At 45.1% G+C, this 9234-nt stretch overlaps 1 protein-coding gene across 1 annotated transcript in view; it reads left to right on the top strand.

Annotated features, from left to right (window-relative positions):
* Positions 1-257: 257 nt before the first annotated feature.
* The window catches only part of LOC118384861 (nuclear pore complex protein Nup214-like), a 54422-nt gene continuing 45445 nt past the window's right edge, over positions 258-9234 (top strand). Inside the window, 13 exon segments of the mRNA XM_052521163.1 lie at positions 258-447; positions 2445-2640; positions 2794-2948; positions 3291-3489; positions 3609-3679; positions 3801-3864; positions 4001-4104; positions 4261-4367; positions 4552-4618; positions 5166-5292; positions 6384-6523; positions 6525-7171; positions 7280-7419. Of these exon segments, the coding sequence (XP_052377123.1) occupies positions 406-447; positions 2445-2640; positions 2794-2948; positions 3291-3489; positions 3609-3679; positions 3801-3864; positions 4001-4104; positions 4261-4367; positions 4552-4618; positions 5166-5292; positions 6384-6523; positions 6525-7171; positions 7280-7419 (2059 nt within the window). The 5' untranslated portion in view covers positions 258-405.

Genomic DNA, 9234 nt, shown 5'->3' with positions numbered 1-9234 from the left:
TTGAAATTATTTCAGTCACAATGTTAACAATGTAATATCAGGTATGTTTAAGCAATGTAAAATACAAATAAAAGCTTGTTCATCACAAAAAAACAAAATGTGTTCTTTATATTATGCCGCGTTCAAAGACAAGGAAACTCCAACATTGCTGACTTGCTTCTGTTTTTGAAAGTGGGACGTGTAAAACTACAACCAATGAGCATATCGGAAGCGTTTTCTAGTTCCGACTAATACATGAACGCGGCATAATACCTTCGTAACTAATGCTTGTGTCACTTCCGTATTGTATTTCGCTAAATTCGAGCGCGGTATGATTTCGTTTCATGTGGAAACGAAAAGTTAACCCGTGTATATTTCTTAGAGTTCGGCTGTATCCAAAACAATTATACCTGCTGTTATTTCAACATGAGTGACGACCCGGACTCTCCTCCCGAAAGGGAAATGAAGGTAGGCATATTATTTATTGTACGTAGTGTAGCTTGCTAGGTTCAGGTTGCGGCAATAGCTTACTTGCGCAGCAAGTGGTTTGTTAGCTAGCTGGATAACGTTAGCTAAAGGCAACATAGACGGGTTAACTCGTTTTAGTGTCGGCCTGGGGATAACCTTCCAACTGAAGTACTGTATGGGTTATTCCTTACTGCAAAATCCCCACAATGTTACTGGCTAACGTTAGAAGCTTCTATGTACTTTAGTGAAAGATGACTAGCTAAACCAGACTCCGCTAGGTAGGTAACAACATCACGAACATCAATATGTCTCCATAAAAGCAATGTAACTTTATGGATTAACATTTGATAGCTAACGTTACCTAGCTAGCTGTGTACAATAGGGTGTCTAACATTGACCTTAAGCTATAACTTAGTAAGTAACGTTAGTTAGCTACTAACTACTGTACGTTTATTTGTTATATATATTTTTTTAATGAACAATAGCACACATACAAAAAACAGAAATATACAGACAAGGGTGCATAAACCTAGCTACATAGACAGGGGTATTACATGTCTAAATACATTTTCAATTTGTCAGTTTTATTTTATGTACTTTTGTTTTGACATTTACTGACCATTTCAAAATATCGTTTCAGTTCTATCTTAAACAATGTAAAGATGGGTTTGTTCTTCACCCACTTCATCTTTATGGATAAATCATCTTGGCCTTCTAGGCAGAGTGGTAAAGAAAAAGCCATATCACAGACTGGCAAATAAAAATAAAAGATTTAACATGGGCAAAAGAACAGACACTGTACAGAGGAACTCTGCCTAGAAGGCCAGAATCCCGGAGTCAACCTCTTCACTGTGGACGTTGAGACTGGTTTTTGCGGGTACTATTTAATGAAGCTGCCAGTTGAGGACTTGTGATGCGTCTGTTTCTCAAACTAGACACTCTAATGTACTTCTCCTCCCACTCCTCATTCTATTCTGGTTAGAGCCAGTTTGCGCTGTTCTGTGAAGGGAGTAGTATACAGCTTTTCACGAGATCTTCAGTTTCTTGGCAATTTCTCGCATGGAATAGCCTTCAATTCTCAGAACAAGAATAGACTGACGAATTTCAGAAGAAAGTCTTTGTTTCTGGCCATTTTGAGCCTGTAATCGAACCCACAAATGCTGAATCTCCAGGTACTCAACTAGTCTAAAGAAGGCCAGTTTTAATGCTGCTTTAATCAGCACAACAGTTTTCAGCTGTGCAAACACAATTGCAAAAGGGTTTTCTAACGATCAATTAGCCTTTTAAAATGAGTCTTGGATTAACTAACAGAACGTGCCATTGGAACACAGGAGAGATGGTTGCTGATAATGGGCCTCGGTACGCCTATGTAGATATTCCACAACAAATCAGCCGTTTCCTGCTACAATAGCCATTTACAACATTAACAATGTCTACACTGTATTTCTTATCAATTTGATGTTATTTTAATGGGCAAAAAATGTGCTTTCTTTAAAAAACAAGGACATTTCTAAGTGACCCCAAACTTTTGAATGGTAGTTTATGTCACAACAGGTGTAAATATATGGGTCAGGGCAGTGTTATGTCTGCTGATATGACATGGTTATAACTGTCATAATGTTATAATGGTGGGTGTCAAATAAAACGTTACCTACTACTGATGACCTTTCCTTTAAATGTACCTCTTAAAACTGCTACTCTAGCGATAACCATTTATGAATATTGTGCTCTGAATCTTGTTTTTGCTATTAATAGGAGCATTTTTCCCCAGAAGGCATTCATTCAGCTACTAGCTATCCCAACATTGGTGGTAGTAGTACTATAATAAAGCACCACTAACTACCTTTTTGACTTATTTACAAATCTAACTCATCCTATCAACAATATATGTTTATTAACATAGTCAATGTTCTTTACAGGTCTTAAACCAGTAGCCTACAGTACAAGACTTTCAGTGCTATCACGGTCATTAAGTATTTTATTATTATTTTATGCAGGATTTTCAGTTCCGGCAAATGAAGAAAACCAGAGTATTTGATTCACCTGATGACCTGCCAAAGGATAGATCAAGTCTACTTGCCATCTCAAACAAATTCGGACTGACATTTGTCGGACTAGACAAAAAGATCAAGGTGTACCGCACGCGGGACATCCTAGCTGCAGACAAAGTTGATGGGAACTCCAATGAAATAAGTAAGAATGTCCTTAAATTGGTCATTCCATCTTGTACAGTTTTTGCTAAGCTAAGACTGTTAATGGCTTGCCTTGGCCAATTTGACTTGATTTCTACCCCTTTCTCTACATCTTACTCCCTTCTCTCTGTTATCCCCTTTCTCTCTCCCTTAGTTGAGGGGATAGCAGCCTTGGCTGATGTTGCTGTGGAGTTGCCTGTGCACAACCTGGGCCTCAGCAGTGATGAGCTCACCCTGTCAGTCAGCGGCATGTCAGAGGAGTCTGGCCTGTCATTGGACTTCTACGACGTCCGTACCTTCATCAACAAGGTGATTAACTGACTCATAACAACCCCCACCTGCTAATGGAGCAGATGGATCGCTTTATGTTCTAGTACCTACTGCAATATGTGTGTTCTCTTCATTTTTCATTAGAATCTGTTATAGCCTGCTTTTTTGAGAGGCAATATGTCCATCTTTGGGGGACAGTGTTAGAAAACCACTTTTTTTCAGAGTGAAGTGATATGGTTTCGTCATGGTGGAAAAGAGTTCAGAGTCCAAGCTTTGATATCAGCCACAAGCACAATAAGACTAGTCACCCCCACTTCTTCAATTCTGTATTTTCCCCACACACTTAATCCCCTCACTTCTATGGCTGTCCCCTTTCTCCAGGCCCGACAACAGAAGTTGCCGTTTGTGACTCTGCGACCTGGTGTCGGCCTGGGCATAATTGTGCAGGACCTCAAATGGAACCCGGTGCAGGCGTCCATGCTGGCCACCTGTCTGTCTGACGGCAGCATGATGGTGCTTGAGGTCACAGACAGCGTCACAGTGCAGGCCCAGCTCCCCGCCACCGAAGGAATCACCTGTGGTGAGTGTCACAGTGTGTCATCACTTTAAAGATTACATGCTGAAATTATTTAAAATTTTATGTGATTATCATTTATACAGTTTTGCTCACTATTTCTGTCATCCTCTCTCTTCATACAGTATGCTGGAGTCCCAAAGGAAAGCAAGTGGCAGCAGGAAAAATGAATGCGACAGTCAGTCAGTACACTCCAGTAAGTCTGACCCATCAACTCCAGCATAGTACAGTAATTGTAGACACGCTCATTATTCCTGTGCCGTGTGTATGATGTAGTATACGCCCTGGTGTGACTCTGACTCTGCTCTCCTGAACAGGGGCTTCAGGAGAAGAAAGTGATCCCTTGCCCAAGCTTCTACAGCTCCGACAACCCTGTCAAAGGTAAACTGGACACAGATCCTGCTGGCCTGAAGCAATAAACCTCTTAGCCTTTTTAGACATTTTCAGTGCCTTTATTCTCCGGCCAAATAACCTGAATCTCACAGATATGTTTTCTTTGTTGCCCTTTCTCTGTCAGTACTTGATGTGCAGTGGCTGAGTACGTTTGTGTTTGCCGTGGTGTATGCAGCAGCCGATGGCTGTCCAGAAACACCCCCTGAACTGGTGGTGATCTCCCTCCCTGTGAGTAGTACCGCTGCTCTGTCGTACAGCTGAATGATTAAAACATTTTGCAGTGTTTAATTGTTAGAATATTACAAGGTTCATTTCACGCAGTGACAAATGTTTTCCTTCCTGATAGATTGTGACATTTTGACAATTAACATGTTGATCTGACAGACAAAGACCGAGAAGAGGGAGGAGAGGTACCTGAACTTCAACGACCCCGTCTACGGCACCTGCACAGAGAGACAGCTGCACTACTTCCTCAGCCACATAGAGGACTGGTGAGACGCTGCCCACTTAGTATTCTGCCCTGCCTGTGTACAGAACACTGCAAAAGCTAAAAAGCTCTTGTTTGTAGAAAGTGGCTTTTGTATGCATACTTAGTTGGTATAAGCTCTGTTCTGTTTTGAGGAACAACCGTGAGGTTGGTTAATCACATATACTCGTTGTTTCTCCTTTTTTCAGGGATGTTGTTCTTGCCGCCTCGGCAGCCTCCATTGAAGTCAGTGTCATCGCCAAGCAAGAAGATAAGGTAATATTTGGGGACCCGCTATTGGTTTGATTCTCACCTTGGGTCTTAGAAACTGTAGCAGGTCAATGTGGATTTCTCAACTTCAGATGTTTTTGTGCACCACATAGTCAGATCCATTAGGTACCTCCCACAAGCAAACATCACCTCAGTATCTTCTGATAAATTATTATAGAGTAGCAAAGCCTGGGTAGCATGTAGCCTAGCGGCTAAGAGCGTTGGGACATAACCGAAAAGTTGCTGGTTCGAATCCCCAAGCTGGCAAGGTGGAAAAATCTGCTGTTCTGCCCTTGAGTAAGGCCGTTAACCCCAAACAACAACTACTCCCCGGGCGCAATGACTTGGACGTCGGTTAAAATAGCCCCCGCACCTATCTGATTAAGAGGGGTTGGGTTAAATGCGCAAGACACGTTTCGGTTTAATATATTCCGTTGTGCAACTGACTAGGTATCGCCTTTCCCTTCCCAAAGGCCAAGTGATGTTGATCAACTGAGCAACTGGGTGTCTATGTCATGTAACCTCTGCCATGTGCTGTTGTGGTGTTGTTCAGTCCAACTGGGAGCTGTGGCTGCTGGAGGACGCCAGTAGGGGAGAGCTGCCCGTTTCACAGAATAATGACGACACACTGCCTTTGGGCCTGGCCATCGTCTACACCAGCCAGCAGGAGATCCACATCAGTGAGTGGTTGCTGCTCTCTCCTCTTCCAACTTTCCACATTCTTCTATGACCCCATTCCAAACTGGTCACTTGATCCTTGACCTGCATTAGGATTTGTAAATGTTTAAAGTAAGCTATTTGACAGACACTTCCTGCCAACCTGCCATATTGTTACCAGTCCAGTTCGCCCAGATCTGAGAATGTAGAATACACTGGAAGCTTCAAGCAAAATAAGATGGTGAACCATTTGGAATCAGCTATGATATGTTGGTCTACCATGGCATGATCAGTGAATGTTGCACTTCAATTAGATGCATAGTTAAACTTTTTGTAATGCACTGTGCAACGTTCATCTCCTCAGTAGCAGTTGGTAGGCAACGCTGGTTGGCGCAGTGTTTTTTTTTGGGCAGCTGTGAGATGAAAAGTGATAAGCTACTGTCTCAGAATCTACTGTTTAAGGCAGTCAGACAGTCACATAGCACCGCTGATGTTGCTGTCTGGGCTACCCACTCAAAAGGACTCCACCAGCAAACCAAATCAGCCGTTTGTGCAGCATTTTGAAATGATTGTACTCTGATCAAACCTAAGTGAGACCTCAGCTGTATTGGAGAGAAAGAGCGAGGGAGAGATGGTGAGGCCCACGCTCATTAGAATGACTCAGACAAATTTAAATTACAACAAACAGCATAGCCAGACAAGCATATCTGAGAATGTTGATGAGGTTTACCTTGAGCTTTCCAAACTTTTGTTTTCTCTATAGAGAGCAGTCTCAGGCACACTCATTATTTGTCTCATCACACTGGCCTTAGTGATGGTGCCCGGGGCTTTGTTTCTTATTAAGACCTTAAGGTCTCTTAACTCACACAGAAATATAGCCCTTCCTATGCTCTGTCCTTGTACTTATCTCAGCTTTGTGTGGGTGTGCATCTGCCTTCGAGAGCTTTAGTGTGTTTGACCATGTGGGTGTTTGTGTGCCTTTCAATGGCTGTGGGTTTGCTGTTGTATTGAAGTCTGTGTGTTTATGCCTGTGTGTTTCTCTCTGACTACCCATAGTTGTACTGCGCTTCTCGTTGGCCCTCTAACATGTCTATCACCTCAACTGTCGTTACAGCCGATGAGAAGACTCTTCCCCCGGTGCCCACTCTGCTGCTTCTGTCTACAGACGGAGTGTTGTGCCCCTTTTCACTGCTCAACCTTAACCCTGGGGCCAAGCAGCTGGTCGCTGCCCCCACCAACCTGGCTCTGGACGGAGAGAGACTGCCCCTGCGGGTCTGGAGGAACTTTTTCATATTTACAAATAGTTGTATTTATTTTATGTCTCACTGGAGATACTTGCTATACCTATACTACTAACATACTGTGGAGTACTTATAATAGTGTTGTAATATGGCCCACTAAAAGCAGCGCTCTCCTCTGCTTTGCAGGTTCTGCAGCCCCCCCGCCCCCTTACCCAACCCCTCTCGCATCAACCCTGGGGTCGTTCCCTCCTCTCCGCCCCCCCTCGTCCCCCACGCAGACTCCCCCTGCCTCCCTGTTCACCACCACAGCCCCTGCCCCAGCTCCAGTCTCCTCATCCGGCTTCTCATTCTCCATGCCCCCTTTCTCCTCCACTGCTCCTCCCGCCTTGTCCCTCGGGGGCTGCACGGCCTTCAGCACTGCCCCAGCCTCGGGCACCTCCGCTGGCTTCTCCTTCGCCTCCAAACCTCTGACTGATACCCCCGCCGCAGCCTCCTCCTTCTCCTTCAGTGCCCCCAAGCTTCCAGTGGTGGAATTTACTCCAGAACCCTCCCCCACTCCGACGCCCACCTCCCAGAGCCTGGCCACCGCCTCCCCTATCACGGTTTTCAGAGGTACCCCCGAGCCAGCCACTCCCGCTGTGAAGATTAACCTCAGTGACAGGTGAGAGGAGAGTGATTTAACTTGCTGAATAAATTTTACTGTGTTCACATATCTCTTAGATGCGAGCTGGCTGACTTGGCTAGATATATTTACGTTTATGTTCCTCAGGTTCCTGGCAGTGGAGACCCCTGCTCCAGCTGCAGTTACAGCCTCCCTACCCTTCTCCTTCACCCCCAAACCTGCATTCTTTGAGCCCACCAGCCAGCCCGCCCCGCTGCCCATTGTCACCAGGCCCACAGCCATGCCAGGTAAGGAGAATGATGAGCTTTACAGCATTATTCATACATATTTATATGAATGGCTTTGATAAAATATTTATTTATTTATGTGTATACCAACATTAGCGTATTTGTCAAATCAAATGTTATTTGTCACATACACAAGCAGATGTTAATGCGAGTGTAGCGAAATGCTTGTGCTTCTAGTTCCGACCATGCAGTAATATCTAACAAGTAATCTAACCTAACAATTTCACAACAACTACCTTTATACACACAAGTGTAAAGGAATGAATAAGAATATGTACATAAAAATATATGAATGAGTGATGGCTGAACGGCATAGGCAAGATGCACTAGATGGTATAGAATACAGTATATACATATGAGATGAGTAATGTAGACTATGTAAACATTATATAAAGTGGCATTGTTTAAAGTGGCTAGTGATACATTTATTACATCAATTTTTCCATTATTAGAATGGCTAGAGTTGAGTCAGTATGTTGGTAGCAGCCACTCAATGTTAGTGATGGCTGTTTAACAGTCTGATGGCCTTGAGATAGAAGCTGTTTTTCAGTCTCTCGGCCCCAGCTTTGATGCACCTGTACTGACCTCACCTTATAGATGATCGCGGGGGGAACAGGCAGTGGCTCGGGTGGTTGTTGTCCTGGAGGGCAGGTAGTTTGCCCCCGGTGATGCGTTGTGCAGACCACACTACCCTTTGGAGAGCCTTACGGTTATGGGCGGAGAAGTTGCCGTACCAGGTGGCGATACAGCCCGACAGGATGCTCTCGATTGGGGACAAGCCAAATTTCTTCAGCCTCCTGAGGTTGAAGAGGTGCTGTTGCGCCTTTTTCACCACGCTGTCTGTGTGGGTGGACCATTTCAGTTTGTCCGTGATGTGTACGCCGAGGAACTTAACTTTCCACCCTCTCCACTACTGTCCCGTCGATGTGGATAGTAGTGCTGTTGTACTGCTGTTTCCTGAAGTCCACGATCATCTCCCTTGTTTTGTTTACATTGAGTGTGAGGTTATTTTCCTGACACCACACTCAGAGGGCCCTCACCTTCTCCCTGTAGGCCGTCTCGTTGTTTTTGGTAATCAAGCCTACCACTATAGTGTCGTCTGCAAACTTGATGATTGAGTTGGAGGCGTGCATGGCCACGCAGTCGTGGGTGAACAGGGAGTACAGGAGAGGGCTGAGAACGCACCCTTGTGGGGCCCCAGTGTTGAGGATCAGCGGGTGGAGATGTTGTTACCTACCCTCACCACCTGGGGGCGGCCCGTCAGGAAGTCCAGGACCCAATTGCACAGGGCGGGGTCGAGCCCCAGGGTCTCGAGATTAATGACGAGTTTGTAGGGTATTATGGTGTTAAATGCTGAGCTATAGTCGAGGAACAGCATTCTTACATAGATATTCCTCTTGTCCAGCTGTGTTAGGGCAGCGTGATTGCGATTGCATTGTCTGTGGACCTATTGGGGTGGTAAGCAAATTGGAGTGGGTCTAGGGTGTCAGGTCGGGTGGGGATGATTTGGTCCTTGACTCGTCTCTCAAAGCACTTCATGGTGATGGAAGTGAGTACTAGGGGGCGGTAGTCACTTAGCTCAGTTACCTTAGCTTTCCTGGGAACAGGAACAATGGTGGCCCTCTTGAAGCATGTGGGAACAGCAGACTGGGATAAGGATTGATTGAGTATGTCTGTAAACACACCAGCCAGCTGGTCTGCTCATGCTCTGAGGACGTGGCTGGGGATGCCATCTGGGCCTGCAGCCTTGCGAGGGTTTTACTCGCGTTGGCTGCAGTGAAGGAGAGCCCGCTGGTTTTGGTAGCGGGCCGTGTC

The sequence above is a fragment of the Oncorhynchus keta genome, chromosome 6 (genome assembly GCF_023373465.1).
Source record: "Oncorhynchus keta strain PuntledgeMale-10-30-2019 chromosome 6, Oket_V2, whole genome shotgun sequence".
Taxonomy (NCBI): Eukaryota; Metazoa; Chordata; class Actinopteri; order Salmoniformes; family Salmonidae; genus Oncorhynchus; species Oncorhynchus keta.
Note: the sequence above shows the minus strand (reverse complement) of the source record. Positions and strands in the feature narration are given on the sequence as shown.